The sequence below is a fragment of the Harpegnathos saltator genome, unplaced genomic scaffold (genome assembly GCF_003227715.2).
Source record: "Harpegnathos saltator strain DR-91 unplaced genomic scaffold, Hsal_v8.6 scaffold219, whole genome shotgun sequence".
NCBI lineage: Eukaryota > Metazoa > Arthropoda > Insecta > Hymenoptera > Formicidae > Harpegnathos > Harpegnathos saltator.
The window spans coordinates 926,745-944,038 of NW_020230005.1; the positions used below are offsets into that span (position 1 = coordinate 926,745).

General features: G+C 41.8%; 1 protein-coding gene across 4 annotated transcripts in view; it reads right to left on the reverse strand.

The window, feature by feature from the left end:
- The window catches only part of sli (slit guidance ligand), a 449,992-nt gene that overhangs the window by 9,735 nt on the left and 422,963 nt on the right, over window positions 1-17,294 (reverse strand). For 2 of the 4 annotated variants that reach the window (XM_025298457.1, XM_025298456.1), the window contains exons 8-23: window positions 16,680-16,751; window positions 16,464-16,535; window positions 16,299-16,370; window positions 15,590-15,733; window positions 15,319-15,476; window positions 10,350-10,500; window positions 7,462-7,608; window positions 6,166-6,237; window positions 6,017-6,088; window positions 5,583-5,746; window positions 3,999-4,200; window positions 3,845-3,916; window positions 3,677-3,748; window positions 1,438-1,509; window positions 1,191-1,354; window positions 470-689 (exon numbers count right to left, since the gene is read on the reverse strand). In XM_025298457.1, the coding sequence (XP_025154242.1) occupies window positions 470-689; window positions 1,191-1,354; window positions 1,438-1,509; window positions 3,677-3,748; window positions 3,845-3,916; window positions 3,999-4,200; window positions 5,583-5,746; window positions 6,017-6,088; window positions 6,166-6,237; window positions 7,462-7,608; window positions 10,350-10,500; window positions 15,319-15,476; window positions 15,590-15,733; window positions 16,299-16,370; window positions 16,464-16,535; window positions 16,680-16,751 (1,926 nt within the window). Of the gene's footprint in view, window positions 1-469; window positions 690-1,190; window positions 1,355-1,437; window positions 1,510-3,676; window positions 3,749-3,844; window positions 3,917-3,998; window positions 4,201-5,582; window positions 5,747-6,016; window positions 6,089-6,165; window positions 6,238-7,461; window positions 7,609-10,349; window positions 10,501-15,312; window positions 15,477-15,589; window positions 15,734-16,298; window positions 16,371-16,463; window positions 16,536-16,679; window positions 16,752-17,294 lie in introns of all 4 variants that reach the window. The other 2 variants (XM_025298455.1, XM_025298454.1) reach the window with 1 other exon arrangement.

Below are 17,294 nucleotides of genomic sequence, written 5' to 3' on the forward strand. Positions count from 1 at the left end.
ATCTCACATACTCGTCTTTTTACTTCTACTACTGTAATCAACAGTCCATTCATGTCGATGGTATACGCGATCAACCATTCTCGCTCGAATTACACTTGACGAATTGATGAATTGTATTCGTCCATATGCAGGATGATTAGGTTGGATAATTTGTAAGAAAATTCGCGCACAACATAAATTTCCGGTACACACGAGTGCGCAGAATTGAAGAGATAATCTAATTAATGCGATAGTAACGAAAAGCGAAATAGGAAGGGGACGCGAGGCGCGCGAGACGTGAAAGGAGACACACGCAAACCTTGAGCGAAGCTCGAAGCAAGTTTCGTCCAGATACGATTCGATACACAGCTGTCGCGCGACTTCGCGCAACGAAGCTGTCGTTCTACGGGTTACCACTGAACGAGCAACTCTAAAGTCAGCCCGATGAGCTACGTTCCGATCAAGATCGGGCTGTCGCGATGGTAGGTACCTGAATCTCCCTTCTTCCAGTACTTTACAAGTTCCGGAGTTCCTGCAAGGATTTCCATAGCACGCGTCAATTTTATGCTGACACCGGTCCCCATGATATCCTGGCGCGCACTTGCAACGGAATTGCCGTTCCGGAAGCGCCTCGCAAAATCCTCCGTTTTGGCATGGCGAGGTGTAACACAGGTCGCACTTGGCCAAGACTTCGGCTGGCTGTTGCTTGGCTGCGCGGAAGAAAGGTCTACGATTAATGAGCAATTTTAGTACCCTACCGTGATGCTGAGCCAAAAAACCACGAACTAAACAGACTGCGTCGCGCTGTACTACGAAATCAAAAACACCGTCACGTGCAACAACCATAGTGCGGATTGCGAGTCAGTGGAGTGGCCAAGCACTGTGAGAGAAGAGCTGCTTGTCCGTTGTTCCGTTTTTACGGTCTGCGAGGTGCATATCGGAATATTAAGCGCCGTTAAACGGAATGACGGCCTGAAAAGTTTCGTTCGTCGCTTTTTTATGTCCAGTGGAGAATCAATGTTCTCGATAGAGCTCGTCTTGGAAATTGTCTTTTGAATCAACCTTGGCTGTCGGCTGGACAACGAAAGGGATCGCAATCTCTATGCATTTCCGAATTCAATGATGGATTTCCGTTCAACCTAACGAATCTTGGTTTCGGTCTCTTGGCCATTCCCGGTCGCAATCGAGATCCAAACTTGTAAGATATTTACTTTTGCATTGGAAGGCACTAGCCGGTGTCGTCAGAAGCAATTTGTCCCTCATTGCGGGAGGTTCCATGCACCTGGCTATGCCAGGTTCCACGTAATCTTTCTTCACCCATTCGGCCAACCACCGCATGGTGCAATCGCAGTAGAGTGGGTTAGACCCCAGAGCCCTGTAAACATCATCATCGATAAATAGCTGCGCTATCGAAAACCGAATATACATGTATTTACTTTACGCGAACGCGGAACTTACAGATGCGTTATAGACTTGAGGTCCTCGAACGCTCCCTCTGGAATCACCGAAATGTCGTTGCCATGCAGCGAACTGAAAATGACAAAAATTATCGTGCACGTTTTCAGCATACGTACAGCGTACAGCGTATAAAAATATCGTGAAACACGAGAATCCGGCCATGCAAGCGTGTGCGAACACGAAAAAGTTGAATATGCAGGGTGTTTAAAAAAAAAGTTCAAGATTTTAGGAGCGAATAGTGGAATGGAGGAAAAAAAATCCTGATAAACATGGTTCGTAAAATTAATATTATCTCAGTTATAAAAAATTATTTTAATTAAAGCTTGTGAGCAACTTACTCGCTTCTGGTGCTTATAAAATTTATAGACGATTTTTTACACGTTCTCCTCCTACTTTTACACACGCTTCACATTTCCGTACCGTAGAACTCTTTTAAAAATCCCGGCTTCTGTTCTATTTGACATGTATTTTGTATTCTCTAATATAATTCATCTATGTCATTTCGGTGAAAGGTATATCAGTGAAAAGTACATCACTCCGGCTAAAAGTATGCAGAGATTTTTTTAGGGTTTCCTCTAACACTGCTATTCTGTTCAGGTTTATTTGACTCAAAATCATTTTTATTTCCTTTTTTTACATTTTTATGTGATGAGTGAGCACTCTGACATTATGGCTTTGTTTCGTAACTCCAGAACATTAATCTTTGACTAAAAGATTTTTATTATTTTTCCATTTTCTTCTAAAATTTTAAATTGTTACACGTATGATGTTTGGTCAGTATGACCCGATGGAAAGAAATTACGTAGTATTCCAGTAGTTAATTCAATATCAATTAGAACTTAATAATATTTTATGATAAAAAAGGATATTATTAATTTGAATGAGAATTATTACGTCATAGATCAATATTTTTAACAAATTCAGTCATTGTTTTTCTAGGGAATATTATCACAAATATTGTGAGAAAAGAACAATTTTCAGTATTTTTAATGGACTTTAATAAGTCCTGGTTGGAATGAAAAAACCTTTAGAAGCTAAAAGAAGATTATTTTTAGAAGAATTTGATAAATTTTTTATAAGTATGAATTAGAGATGTACGAATCAAGAATTTTTATGTCGAATCGAATCGAATTGAATCTCATTTTTTAAATTCGAATTCGAATCGAATCGAATGAAATCAAATTGAATCGTTAAAAAATTTAACATGACTATTAAACATATCCAATAATGATGAAAGATTTTAATATGAAAGGGAATATTGATATTGTAATATCATCTTAAAGTAAAATATATATTTAAAATAATTTATAATTAAATTATTAATTATAAGTTAAGTTTATTACAAGTCAGGGGTTCAAACATACAGGCCCAGATGGCCCGTTTTAGCTGATGCACGCAAACGATAATGTATTTGATTCCTATTCGTATTATTCGGATTCGAATTATAGGGATTCGAATTCGAATAGTTCGCACATCTTTAATATGAATGTTATATCAAAAAAATATATGCCAACTGCGTAATCGCGTAATATTTTGATGAAAATTCAACAAGTAAATCAAGCCGTTGCTTCAGGATCTATTGCGTCAATTAATATTAAGCGTATTCGTTATAAATTTTGCCCATCAAGTAATAACAATAAAACAAATATTTTGTGTAATAATTATAAGAAACGTATTTGCAAGTCACATGCAAGTTACTTTTGACCCTAAACTGTATCAAATAATAAAAAAAATGTTTCTCTTATTTAGTTTTTTAATACATGAATTTTTTATTCTTATTTTTACTTTTGAATCTTTTTAAAATTTTAATAATAACGATTTATAACAATCTGTTTTGTTTTTATATCTCTGCAAATATATAAAATAGTAAGTTAGGTCATATTGATCTCCAAGCAGTACAACCGTATAGTAAATTCGAACAGAACAGCAGTGTTAAAGCATCTGATTCACTGATAAATGACATAGACAAATTACATCAGAGAATACAAAAGCAGAGAATACAGAAGCGAGTAAGTCACTTGCTTTAATTGAAATACAAATAATTGTTCATAACTCCGACAATATTAATTTTTCGACTTATGTTTATCAGGACTTTTTTCCCTTATTTTATGAATACTATTTACCCTTAAAATCCTTTTTTTTAAAACCTGTATTTATTTGCGACGAGACACGACAGGTCACATATGTGTTAAAAAAAGCTAGTCCTAACAAAAAAAGATTGTATACATAACATACTCACATTATCCGCAGGTTCTTCAACCCCGCGAGGGCATTTCGTTGCACGCACTGCAGCTTGTTGTAACTGATGATTCTGCAAAAGAGATTCGTACGCCGTAGATAATAATGAAGCATGTCTCTCTCGTGTGAGTCCCTTGACAGAATTCCGCGAAATAAATATTCGACTTACAGGTGCGACAGCTTCGTGAGATTCCTGAAGGTATCGTTGGACAGCATTCCGATCTGGTTGTTGCTCAGATCCCTGAAAACGAGACGAGGGACGTTAAAGATGGCGAGAGCCGCTGGCAAGATATACGGAAGATGCACACGCGTGTTTTATTTACAGTCTGGTGAGAATCCTCAGGTGGTTCAGCCTCTCCGGCTGGATCGTCTTGATGTCGTTCACGTCCAAATACAGCTCGGTGGTTTCCGGTGGAATCCCGCGTGGAATCTCTGTAAGCTGAGACCTCGAACATCTCACCACCGAACCCGCGCAATTACATCGAGGCGGGCAGTAATCGTCGCCTAGGCAACCCACACTGTCGTCTGATGGGCATAAAATAGTTGGTGGATCGTTAAGAGGATTTGCAATTCAGATTACGGATATTATTTTATCGAGGTGAATAAAGATGCGCGCAGAGTGCGAGGAGTGACTTAACGTGTGAAATTTCTTCGCAACCACCACGCGGATAATATGTAAATCGTGGATACAAACGCGCAAATTGCAAATTCAAATTTAATTGATATGTATATCGATTGCGCGCGCGGCTTGATATACATTCGAATGCGTTCGCATGCAAAACTCGCATTGGTTTTATAGGAGATACGTCGCGTATTTGCACTCTTTACATTTTTACTTTACATTCACGACACTCCAGTCTGATTGATCGTCGAGCGATTGCGAAATCGCGACAGTATAAATTACATGCATTAAAAAGTGTGTATTGCAATACTTGCAATTCTAATATACAGAGTGTCTCATTTTAAACCAGGCAAAACTCTCGAAAAATTTGAAAGATACTAATATGAGAGATACTAAGAAACGTCGTTTCAGACGAAAAAAGTTGTATGGTTTCAAAGAGGACGTAAAACAACTATATCATTTTGTTTACAATTGGCGCCACAATTGGCTTTCGAAATACTCACTGATCATTACTTTTCTTAAGTGAAAATCATAATTTTTTATTATATCACCTTTTTCTACCGATCTTTTTCTACCAATTAATTTGAACAACTTTTGCTCGAAACATTTGTTTATTTGCCTATAATATTTTCTGAGATATTTACGAAAAATTTGATAAATTTTTCAATATTTAACTTACGATATCTCGTTAACTATTTATCGGAAGAAACAGTGGTACTAGACTTTTTTACTCTATTCTCAAAAACATATCCCCCTCCCCGTTGTTATACCCTGTTAATTTGATGATTTTGAAATTTCTAAAGGTCGATAAGTTAACAAAAGTTAGAGTTAGACTACTATAACAATATATTATTGAGGCTAAATAGAGTAAAAGAGTTTAGTACCACTTTGTCTTCCGACAAATAGTTAGCGAGATATCGTGAGTTAAAATTATTTTCTTTAAATATCTAAAAAATATTAGGCAAATAAAAAAATGTTTCAGACAGAAGTTGTCCCAAATTAATTGGTGAAAAAAAGCTATAATAAAAAGTTGAGATTTCCATTTAAGAAAAATAATGATCAGTGATCTCGTGATCAGCGAAAGTGGAAAACCACCTGTAAACAAAATAATATAGATGTTTTATATTCCCCTTGAAATCACACTTTTGCCTGAAACATTTTTTTCTAAAAGCTTAGTTTTCAAGATATTTTGGCGAAACTTCTTATACACTCTGCATATCCAGACATATGAAATGCATCAAATGATACGGAAGTACGGAATAACGTGAAAACGAACGGTACGTACTGTTGCACTTGAACTCGTGGTGCGGAATGTCCTTGACGACGGCATCTTTTAATCGCGGCGGGTCGTGACAACGTCCAGTGACACCAACCATATCTCGTTTCCTCAGCCATCCCGCGAACCACGCGAGATAACAGTTGCACGACAGTGGGTTACCTTGCATGTTGCTGCAGGCAGGCAGGCAAGTACCGAAAAAATGTATTGAATTGCACAACAAAGATCAACAAACAATTAAGCTCTTGCGTGATCTCTCTCCCTAATTTATTGATTCACTCGTGGTTGTGCCGATGTGGTTTTTGGGCGAGATGTGATGGAAATTCAAGAATAATAAGTCAGAGCGATGTTTGTAAAGAAAAAGGAAAAGGGAACTTCCCGATGAACAAAGAATTTCGTGCGCCAAAGACTAAATCATCGCGATTACTCGCAAAATTACTTACATGGTGCGTATGTGCGCCATCCCGTCAAACGAGCCCGGCATAACGCATGTGACAGCATTACTGTGAAGATTCCTACGCAAAGTGAGTCATTGCATTTACCACACGATTTCGTTTTATCAACGAAGGCGAAGATCCAACGGGATACTTACAGTGTTTTAAGGCTCGACAAACCGGAGAACATCTTGTTGTGCACTTCCCGCAGCCTATTCTCGGACAAAAGCCTGCAAAGGAAAAGAAGCTCGTCACTTTGCGGAACGAGGTGCACGACAAAATGAAAAGGGATTACGAGCGAGCTTGTGCGCCGCGCGTTCAGCATACAATTTGCAGCCGCGCTCTTTACGAGTCGATAAATATCATTCATCGAGGCAACGAGGGAGCGCGCGAGCGACACGGAAGAATAAAGACACACGGGACGTTTTCAAGGCGGTGTAACCGTAGTGTAACGCTTTTATATTCCTTCAGTTTTACACAGTGGCGTAATGTCTGAGCGAGCAATTCGACTTTGTCAAGGCGCAGCTCAAGTGTCTCGATAAAATGCCGTTCTAACTACCGTTGTCACATATTAAACTATTACGGGGGAGGGGGGAGAGGGAAGGGCAATCATCTACGATAAATGAGAAAAATGTGGCTTCCTTAACCCTGAATTATCTTTATCCATTCTACCACTTTCTGGCCGAACAATTTTTGCTCATAATATCAATATCACGTAGTGCCAATCGCCGATAATTGGCTGATAATTATCTGTTAACAGATGGCTGATAGTTACCTGTTAGCTAACAAAGCATTGTGGCGTTTCTAGTGGTCGAGATGCGCGAGCGGGAGTATAAAGTAACGACAATTGAGAAGCGGACGATCCGCGACACCCCGTTAAACAGACACTGAGAATACCGCCAAAGAGTCTTTAATGGAAGACCGCCGGCATTGTTTTAATAATTGTTCGCCGGGGGACAATGCGGCGGCCCTTGAAAATTCTCCGGGAGATGTTCTAAACTTGGAAATATCGGCTAGGAGACCGCGCAAAGAAAACAATCCTGGCGTTACACAACGGTACTTCCAGAACGGGTTCCATTGTGCCAGCAAAGGCAAAGTTTTCCGGAAAGACAACGAGGACGAGGACGAGGACGAGGACGAGGACGAGGACGACGACGACGACGACGACGACGAGGACGACGACGAGGACGACGACGACGACGACGACGACGACGACGACGACGACGACGACGACGACGACGACGACGACGACGACGACGACGACGACGACGACGACGACGACGACGACGACGACGAGGACGACGACGACGACGACGACGACGACAACAGCAATGGCGACAAACTCTGGGACAACGAAGAAAAAGAAGAAGCAAAAAGGAGGAGGAGAAGGAGGAAGAGGAGAAGAAGCCGATAATATAAGGAAGCGGTACAATTTCGTCAGCGTTTTGACTTACAGGTCGGTGAGGTTGTGAGCTCCTTGGAAAGCGGACGCCTCGATGCGAGATATTTTATTTTTCCTCAGGTCCAAATGTTGCAGCTCGGGCAGTTTCTCGAAGAGTCCGTCCGCTTTGATCTTGTCCAGTTCATTGTTGCTCAACAGTCTGGCGCAAACACATCAACACGAAAGATATGTGTAGAGCAAGTAGAGTAATTGCTATCGGAGCGTGTTCACACGTTCCACATTGTATATATCGCTAGTTTGTTAGTTAAATAGCAGGTAGCAGAGAGAGAGAGAGAGAGAGAGAGAGAGAGCGAGGGGGGGCGAAATTGGTACTTTCCGTTCGTTACTTGTTTGCGACTACCTATATTGCCGAGCAATTTATTCACCGCGTTATAACAATGCGCTGCCCGATAAATTTTGTGAAATGCGTATTGAATAACTCGCGCGCGGAAATTGGTGCGTCGCACTATTCTCGCGCGATATTCCGCAAGCAGTAATATAATAATTGCAAATCGATTCTTTTGTCTCGTTCTCCTTCGCAATTAATACGTTGTAACGTTTAATAAGAACTAAACTCAACTCTTTCGATCTTTCGAGGCGAAAAAGCGTGTGTCTAAAGTCCAACAGAAAACGACAAGGTAGAATCAAATTCTGTTTTTATAGTAATTGCTTCATGGATCTTGTCGCTTTAGTTTCCGAGCATGCGTCGACGTCAAATTTTCAAACATTCCAAGAGATACGATAATCGGCGGAAAACGAATCGATTTTGCGTGAATATAAAAATATATTGAATGTGCGAGAAATAGTAAAAGTGGGAACTGAAAAGAGAGAGTATTTGCACTGAATACGATATAGTGTGTCGCGCATGCCTATTTTTAAAATTCCACACAGATCGATCATTAAACCGTATCGAGAAATTAATTATTCTTCAAGGCGCGCGCCGTCCATTAAACTGATCGGATGCATAATTTACTGCGAATAATAGTAAAATCTTCATTGTCCCTTTTCCACCGGGAACTCCACGATTTAATCAAGCGATTACAATGATTTGACGATCGAATTAATATTCGAAAGCGAAGCGACGAAATACTTTCTGCAGACGACATTCGTTCCAGCGACCGTTCGACCGAACCGCGCCCCGACCAGTCGATCGATCGGCTAGTCCAATACTCATTAATCCACAGTGGATATTCTTTCTCGAAGAGCAGAAGGAAAGAAAAGAAAAGGGTGAGACAACGACAAGGGAATATTGTTGTGAAATAAATGAAGTAAATTAAGATATCAATGACATACTGTTCCAATTTATGCCTGCCCAACGCATTGACATCCAGATGGATTCGATGGAATTGCATGAAATCGATGAGATCGTATGACTCGCAGATATTCCCGAAATATATGCCCGGATATGCGATGATGATTCGCGAAATGCTGCCATGTAAAGGCTATTCCCATTGCTAATTAAAGGCGCCTCGAGATAATTTTGTGATCAGAGAGAGAGAGAGAGAGAGAGGGGGGAGAGAGGGGGGAGAGAGGGTGGACTGCTACGCAGAAGCACGGACGTAAACGAGCGTAAACTATACTCGTTAATAGTCGCTCTCGATTCGCCTGACTCGACTATATCAAAGACGCGGAAATAACGAGAAATATTTGGCGAGAATATTTTCCTTATTTTAGACCGACCGGCCGAGCGACCGTAGTCACCTCTTCATCAGTGCAATGTCACTTTGTATTTCGGGAGGCACTAAAAATGTTCGCGCGCTGCAAGCGCGCGCGTTCAGCGTGACAAACATAACTGCGTGAAATATATTGCGGATGCTGTCGCTGAATCTCCTGTATGACATAAATCGAGGCCTTGTGCCTTTCCGGCTTTCTCCTTTTGCATATCTACGTTCCACAGTCGATTCACGGTGTAATGAACGGCAAGTAAAATATCGCCAAAGGAAGCTTCGGGGCTTCGTCAGGAGTAAGGAGAACGAGATGACGAAGTTTACGCCGTATTCGTGGTAAGGAGGATTCGCACCTTGACAGAAAAGCAGAAAGTAGAAAAGCAGAAACCAATCAAAGGTCGCGCTGATAGTCTCTCTCTCTCTCTCTCTCTCTCTCTCTCTCTTTTTTTTTCTCAAGAGAAAGGCAGATCATCAGCGCGATTTCTGATTGGCTTCTGCTTTCCTGCTTTTTGTTTTTCTGCCCAGGTGTGAATTCTCCCGTATGGTTTGAGCAGTATCGTGGAGAAAAGAGAGAGAGAGAGAGAGAGAGAGGGACACGAAAAAGGCACATCTCTAAATTTCTTGCGCTCCGCGATATTGTTGATATTCGCGATCTAATACCAATTGAGTTGTTCGAAAAATAATTTCGGTTTCTTGCATGAAAATGAAAGGCGATCTTTTTAATAGAAAGGAAAGTTTTATTCTGTTAAGTATTGATCATTTTGTTCTAACACCTTTTGCCATCTTTGAGGTAATAACACGATCCCACGCTCGTAAAACTTTTAGTCCTGGTCAGACAAAAGCTGAATTAAGTGGTTTCCGACATCTTCATTTGAATGAAAATTTTTATTCCCAACGAACGAAATGTCGAAAACCAATTTTGACACGGGCGTTCAGCCAACACATTCTCTTCATGGCACACGGCACACGCAATTTTTTTCTTACTTGCGTTGCATTTTTGCTTTTACGATAAAAATGTGACGAAAATGCGTCACGTTGGTTTTTCATTTTCGACTCCAAACGAGAACAACCAACCGCTTTCCAAATGAAGCTTGAAATGTGCGTTGTAGAAATATAAAATGATGATTTAGAATGAGGTTAACCAACACCAGCTATTTGAAAAAAACCGAAATTACTTGCCGAACAACCCAATAGCCGCCTGACGCGATCGAGAGCAGAAGTAGTGTATACTTACAAAGTCGATGTGTAGAGCGGCAGGTCCTTCGGTATCGAAGTTAATCTCTTGTTGGAGCAATCGACTGTCGCACCGTTGCACGTACACGGCGCGGGACAAGCGCCAGGCAGAATGCACTCACCGGCCCTTTTCGTTAACAGTTCCTCGTCACCTGCAGACAAAGTTTCAGAATAGAGCCGAGCTCTCGAACAATCGCGCCTGAACAACACTTCCGCATCTCTCGATGCGCGCGATATGTAACGAAAGTAATGCAGCACGCGTGTCAATTTCATGACCCAGTCGTAGGCTGGAAGCCAAGACCCCCGCGTACGTTTCTTGGGAGCGAGACGTGGATTACGGAAACGTCGGTGATTACACACGGGGCGATGACGGCGGACGGCGATGGTGTCGACTCGTTAATGACAAATTTTGCTAATGATGAACAGCGTAATTGATGGCGTCATTGGACGAAGCACCCGACGCGCGAGATGCCATGTGTACTCGCACGTTAATCGAGTGTTTAACATTGTGCGTTAGTGTTGAGGGCTAAATATGTTTATGCATGAGTATGAGTATACGGCGGAAATGATTTATCATCGTATTATACACCACATTACAAATTGCCGGGTGTGATGTACGCATACGTAATTATATCGACGATACACATTGCAGCGTGTGTATAATGCCGTCTGTGTATCGACTTTCTCTGCGGCGCGGCGCGGCGCGGCGGTCGAGAGACAACGGCGATTTGCAGCTCCCCAACGTTCACGTGGAAGGAGTATTCTCTCGAAAGCGCGAGGACTCTTTCTTCTTTGTCGTGCGCATTGCAGTTCAGGTCGAATCCATCACTCAGCGTTATCTCGTCGCGTCTCTCTCCCACGTTCCCGGCTCCGGCGATTCGCTTTTCACAGACGCGAGTGCTGCTCAAGGCGTAACATTCGTTTCCTTCAGCGGAAGGATGCTGGAAACGCTTGCCTCCTCTCTCTCTCTCTCTCTCTCTCTCTCTCTCTCTCTCTCTCTCTCTCTCTCTCTCTCCCCCCGCCACCCTAATTCTCATGAAATCCTTCGTAAAGCACAGCAGCACAGAGGGCGTTGTATAAATTTTTGCCGTGACTGGAGGCGCGCGCGCGCGCAACTCGCGAAAGTTGTCCGCAAGTTTTACGCCAGCGGCGTAAGTTCCTGTTTGCGGAACTACACGGCAAGCGGTAATGCGCGTTTATACCGGCGTAGGTGCTACACATGTGCCGCACCGGAATGTTTATTTGCCGACACCGCACGCTCCTCCTCCGCACTCGCTCCTCTGAAGCGAGTTTCGTGCGCAAAATGCGTACGCGCAGCTCAGCTACGGAGAACGAACTGTTAGATTGGTGCAAAAGTAATTGCGGTTTTTATCATTTTAAGTTTGACGCCGATTTTTCCACTTACCTTTGGTTTCTTTAGTTATCTTTTGTTACAGTCGTATGGTACATCATTGTAAACAATGCAATTAGCATTACTGCTATTTCAGCTTATGTCTATTGCATTTTATTCTTTAATATTGTTGCATATAACCTCTGAAATTAGTGATGGAGAAAAAGCAAATTCGCGCAATTTTATTGTTGTTATGGGTTTAAATTGGGACGTGAAGCAATTGCTCGGAATATCAAATTTGTTTTTGCCGAAGAGTGTCAATTAGTGAACGTACAGCTCAACACTGGTTCCAAAAATTTCGTGATGGAAACGAAAGTCTGGAGGATGAAAAGAATCATGGACGTCCTTCAGCTGTAGACAATGATAATTTAAGAACCATTGTTGAAGCGGATCCACGTAAAACAACTCGAGAGGTTGTTTCCCGTTGGGAGAAATGTGTGCGGGCCAATGGTCTTTATTTTGATTGTTAAATATAATTTCTAACTGATATACATGTCTTTATACTTGATATGCAAAAACCGCAATTATTTTTGCACCAACCCAATACTACCGACAATCGCGCGTTCTTTCAGTAGGATCGACTATTGCTCGGCATATTGTAGCGTGTTAATATGAATTTTTCTCTTATATACGCACCCACACTGTCTCGCTGAAGCGAGGCAAATGCAATCGACCGAAGATAACGATTATATAAAGATTATCTTCTCCTTTCTCTTATGATCGCCAGGATCATGATCAATGATGTCGCTCCCTCCCTCTCTTCCTCGGCGAATTCGTCATGTCTGATGCCAATTTTCAAATTTTACGATTCGATAGTTTTGTCGTGTTTCGCCAATTGTAAATTTCACCCACGTCGACAATCGAGGCCATCGATTGCGGCGCACAAGCATGGTAGATTTTTTGCCTGAAGCGTGCGGTGTGTCGATGCAACCGCGCGATACTGTACATGAAATCCGTTTGTACGACTATCCACCACGTACCCAAGACGTTAACAAGTACACGGCGCTGTTTGGTTTTTGCGTCTCGCACCGTACATAACGGAGCACATACATAGCGGTACATATGGAGCGACGTATACGTATTTCGGGATTGTATGGTGTACAAGGAAAGTGCATTCGGATGAAACTTGAAGCCGCATAAAGGGGAAGATTCGAAACTTCCAGGTATTATTCTCAAACGGGCACGGTAAACATGGATTACCTTGGCAAAAAGTTTCATATCGTAGGAAATGCGTTCTGCTGAAAGAACGCCCGTAGACTCGCTATGAATATTTCTCGCCTATGAATTATAGAGTCGTAATGTAACGAGATCAGTTCAAACGACCGAAGCGGCAGAAATACAGATCTCCAGGATTTCGAAAAGCTGCATGTTCAAATTCGCGAAGGTACAGTCGTAGACAATAAATAATGCGCGAGTAGTGCGCAACTCTCTATTCGTGTGTCGCCAACAACCAAAGGACGAAGTCTTACAATATTTGTTTATGCACCAGGCACGCTTTTTTCTTTACTATTGTCCAGCGATATTATAAGTCTATCGGGGTGTTTGAGAAAAACTATTCAGGACAAATTCAGGACAACAACAGATAGTACTCATAAAATGGTGGGAAAAATCCTAATAAACATGGATCGAAAGATTAATGTTGTCGGAATTATGAATTATTTATTTTAATTGAGACAAGTGACTTACTCGCTTCTACTGCACAGTCATGCATGAAATGCATTTCTGCCATATTTCTTGGTTAGCGAGTAATACAATGTCATTCTTACTGTACTATGAAAACTTTATGATAGCTCTCTGCAACTGTTCACAAGGATAAATGACTAGCAATTATTTGGTGAAGCGTGTGTGTAAATGAGAGGAAAATAAATGTTTGTTTACGTTCCGAGCAAGAGCGAGGAGATTCTTCTTTAAAGATTCCTTTGAAGCATAGTATTCTCTCTTCACCGACAAATGACATGATGCAACAATTTACATCAGAGATCGCAAAAGCACTAGAAGCGAATACTTGCCTTAATTAAAATAAAAAATTATTCATAAATCCCACAATATTAATTTTTTTATTTCTTTGTTTATTAGGATCCTTTTCCACCATTTTATGAGTACTGTCTGTCTTTAAAGTCCTTTTTTAAACGCTCTATATAAAAAAAATGCTTATGTCCGCACAAAGAGACAAAATTTAAAGTAAATCTGCGTCCATACGTATCACTCAGTAGTGCTTTGTATGTTATGTAGGTCGGTAGGTAGATAAGTATGTAGATAGGAAGGTATGTATGTATATATGTATGTATGTATGCATACATGTGTAAGAATGTGTAAGAAGTACCGGAACGACGAAATATCTCGAAAACTAAGCATTTTAGCAAAAAAATATTTCAGACAAAAGTTATATAGTTTCAAGGGGGACATAAAACAACTATATTCTTTTAGTTATAGATGGCGCCACTTTCGAGGTATTCGCTGATCATTACTTTTCTTGAATGGAAACCCCAATTTTTTATTGTACTATCTTTTTCTACAAATTAATTTTGACAACCTTTTTATTTGTCCAATATTTTTTTAGATATTTAAGGAAAACATGGTAACTTTTTTAACATTTAAATGTCCCGGTATTTTTTATACACCCTGTATATATGTATGTACCTACGTATGTAGCTTCGTTAAATAATTTACCGTCATTGTGACAGCATCAACGAAAACGAGTTTACCACGTGGCTGTAAACGCACATAATAACATCAGCTAGTATTAACGCATACCTACCAGGATCTATTTAACAATTAGCGAAATTCATCCATCGATCGACAATTGCACGCGTTTGGCATACAATGTAGCCGGTACTTATCAAGGGGTTCTTGGATGCACTTCTTGGTTACGCGAGATCTACACACAGATTGTCTGGTCATCTGTTCTCGACGTGTCGACGAAAACGAAGGACAATCGAAACGGGGAGAGGAGGGAGAGGAGAATGTATATATAATACTATATATAACTGAATATGGGATGCAAGGAATGGTCGAAGCAACGAGAACGAGATAGTGGGAATATATGTGAAAATAGAAATGGTTTGGTCCGAAAGCGGCAAGCCGTGTGCCGTCGCGACGTGATTGATAATAAAGTGACACGGTCGATCAATTCGAGCCTCCTATCGGCTTTCGATATATCTCTCTTTGGGGAAGAGAACGAATAATATTTCACGACTCGTTGGATTAATTCAATTTTTCACGGCGCGATTATCCGTTTCTTATCGCTTTCCATTTGTAAGCCGATTCTTTGGCTTCGCTCAACGGTGCGACTGCATGTCGGTGATGGCGTATAATAAATGTTGGTCGTGTATATAAGGTGTGTATATAAAATATGACAAGAGAACCAACGGACGTGCGAAGACGTCCTACTCTAATCGCTCGAAATGTAAATGGGGAATGAACGGACATCGACCGCGGATGAGAAGGGCTTCGTTTACGTTTATGTCTCATACGGTATACCTTCGCTGCCTCCATATAAACTGCCGCGACCTGCATGCTACCCTGCCGAAGTGTTAAGATGAGATATACGTCGGAAAAGTCGAATCGTGCTTACCCTTACATTTGAACTTGTCGTCCCGCATCGAATCGATTTTTCGCTTCTGCGCTCGCTTTGGCATTTCGCATTTAGCGCCGGATGTCTCAATAGGGTGCGCGTGAAGATACGCGCTCAACCAGCGTAGATTGCAGTCGCAGATGAACGGATTTCTCGCCAAATGTCTGCGGAGAGAGAAAAAGCTGCGATTACAGTCCGAACGCGCGACACAAGGAAACGCGCGTGGATCTGCGGTTAGCGGTCGCGCATTTACGTTTACATTACTAATGATACGAACAGCGTTTTAATGCTTCGCAGGTTGGCGAAAGTTCCATTAGCCAACGAACGTATGTTGTTGTCGTAAAGAGATAACAAGGTGAGACTGGTCAAGTCTTTGAACAGGTCTGTTCGTATGCATGATATCTCATTGGCATTCAGCAACCTGAAACAACAACGAGCTTTTCATCGTGATTTCCAGCGCGGTTCCCTCGGCGATTTTCGATATCCGTGTTGCGAGAGAACGAAAGCGAGAACGAGAACGCGGGTGTGAGATTGCGAGTGAAGAGAGAAAAGAACAAAGAGAAAAATGTGTTTGCTCTGCGCGGATTCCTATTGCATTAGGAGGTTGAATTCATTCTAGTCTTGTTTCGTCTAGTCGATTTCTTCAAATCAAACAAAAAAAGTAATGAATGTCGAAAATGCAATTTTGTACGATCCATTTTAGATAGTGTATAAACAATGGAGCTATCAGTAATAGTAGCGCGCAAACTGTCATATGTCACAGAGAAGTGTCAAATCTCTCAGTGTTGCCAGATTTCAACATTCCGTACCAACCACTGCCTTGTTACCAAAGCCATCTGTTGCTAGGGACCGGAATTAATTGAACCTCCTATAATATTTCCATCGATATGCTGAATTGTTCAATTTGATCTCGCGTTCGTGCGATCGAATCGAACCAACCGAACCAAGCAAGCTATAATAAATTTCAGACATTCAAAGATACTTACAGCAACTGCAAATTCGTCAGCCCTTGGAAGAGGCCAGCCGGTAACTCTGTGATTTTGTTACCGTATAGAACTCTGCAATGAGATACACATTCCCACTTACGGTGGAGTACTTGCGGCAAAATGTCATCGGCAAAGTATCGAAGAAGAAATAAACGTCATACGTACATGGACTCGAGAGATTTTAGCCCGTGGAAAGCATCCGCCGCCACTTTTCTGATCTGGTTGTTGCTCAAATCACTGTCACGAACGAGAAACCGGAAACATAAAAATATGAGACGTTTCGTGCGCTCAAGTAACAGGCTTCGATATGTGTGTGTGTGTGTGTGTGTGTGTGTGTGTGTGTGTGTGATAGAGAGCAGGTCAGTCACGAACGTCACTCACATTCTTCGCAATTTTCTATACGGCGAGAAGGCCTTGGGTGGAATTTCCATGATGCCGTTCTGCTCCAACCGCCTGCGGTCGATCAGGAGGATGAAAAGAAAAGAAATTGCAGGAGTAAGTTGGCAAGTATACTCTATAGGTGTATTCTGTGTTTTTCGCTTTGCGTTTCGTTCCTTTCCCTGGCGACTTCCTTTCCTCTCGCGTACGACAGTTCAATGCGATATAATAAATTGTCGTTTCTGTTCCTCCTCTCTCTCTCTCTCTCTCTCTCTCTCTCTCTCTCTCTCGCGCGCGCGGACGCGGGCGTCAGTAATATACTATTATTCTTTTCGTTGCTTCGTCGTGCAGCGAATAAAAATGATCAGCGATGACGATTCGGACGGATGAAATTTGTCCGGCAACGGAGAGAAAGAGGGCGCACAACGCACTGAGACAGCGAGAGAAGGGGGGGGAGGGCTTGAAAGCGGACCAACTGCTTGTTTAAGCCGGCCTGCGCGTTATCGATAATACGCCGCTCGAGCTCGAGTTCGAGCGAGAAATAAATTTCAGACGAAGAACAGGTACACACGCGCGCAGGTACAATGCGCGAGCACGTAGCAGCCGCGCGCGGCTGTT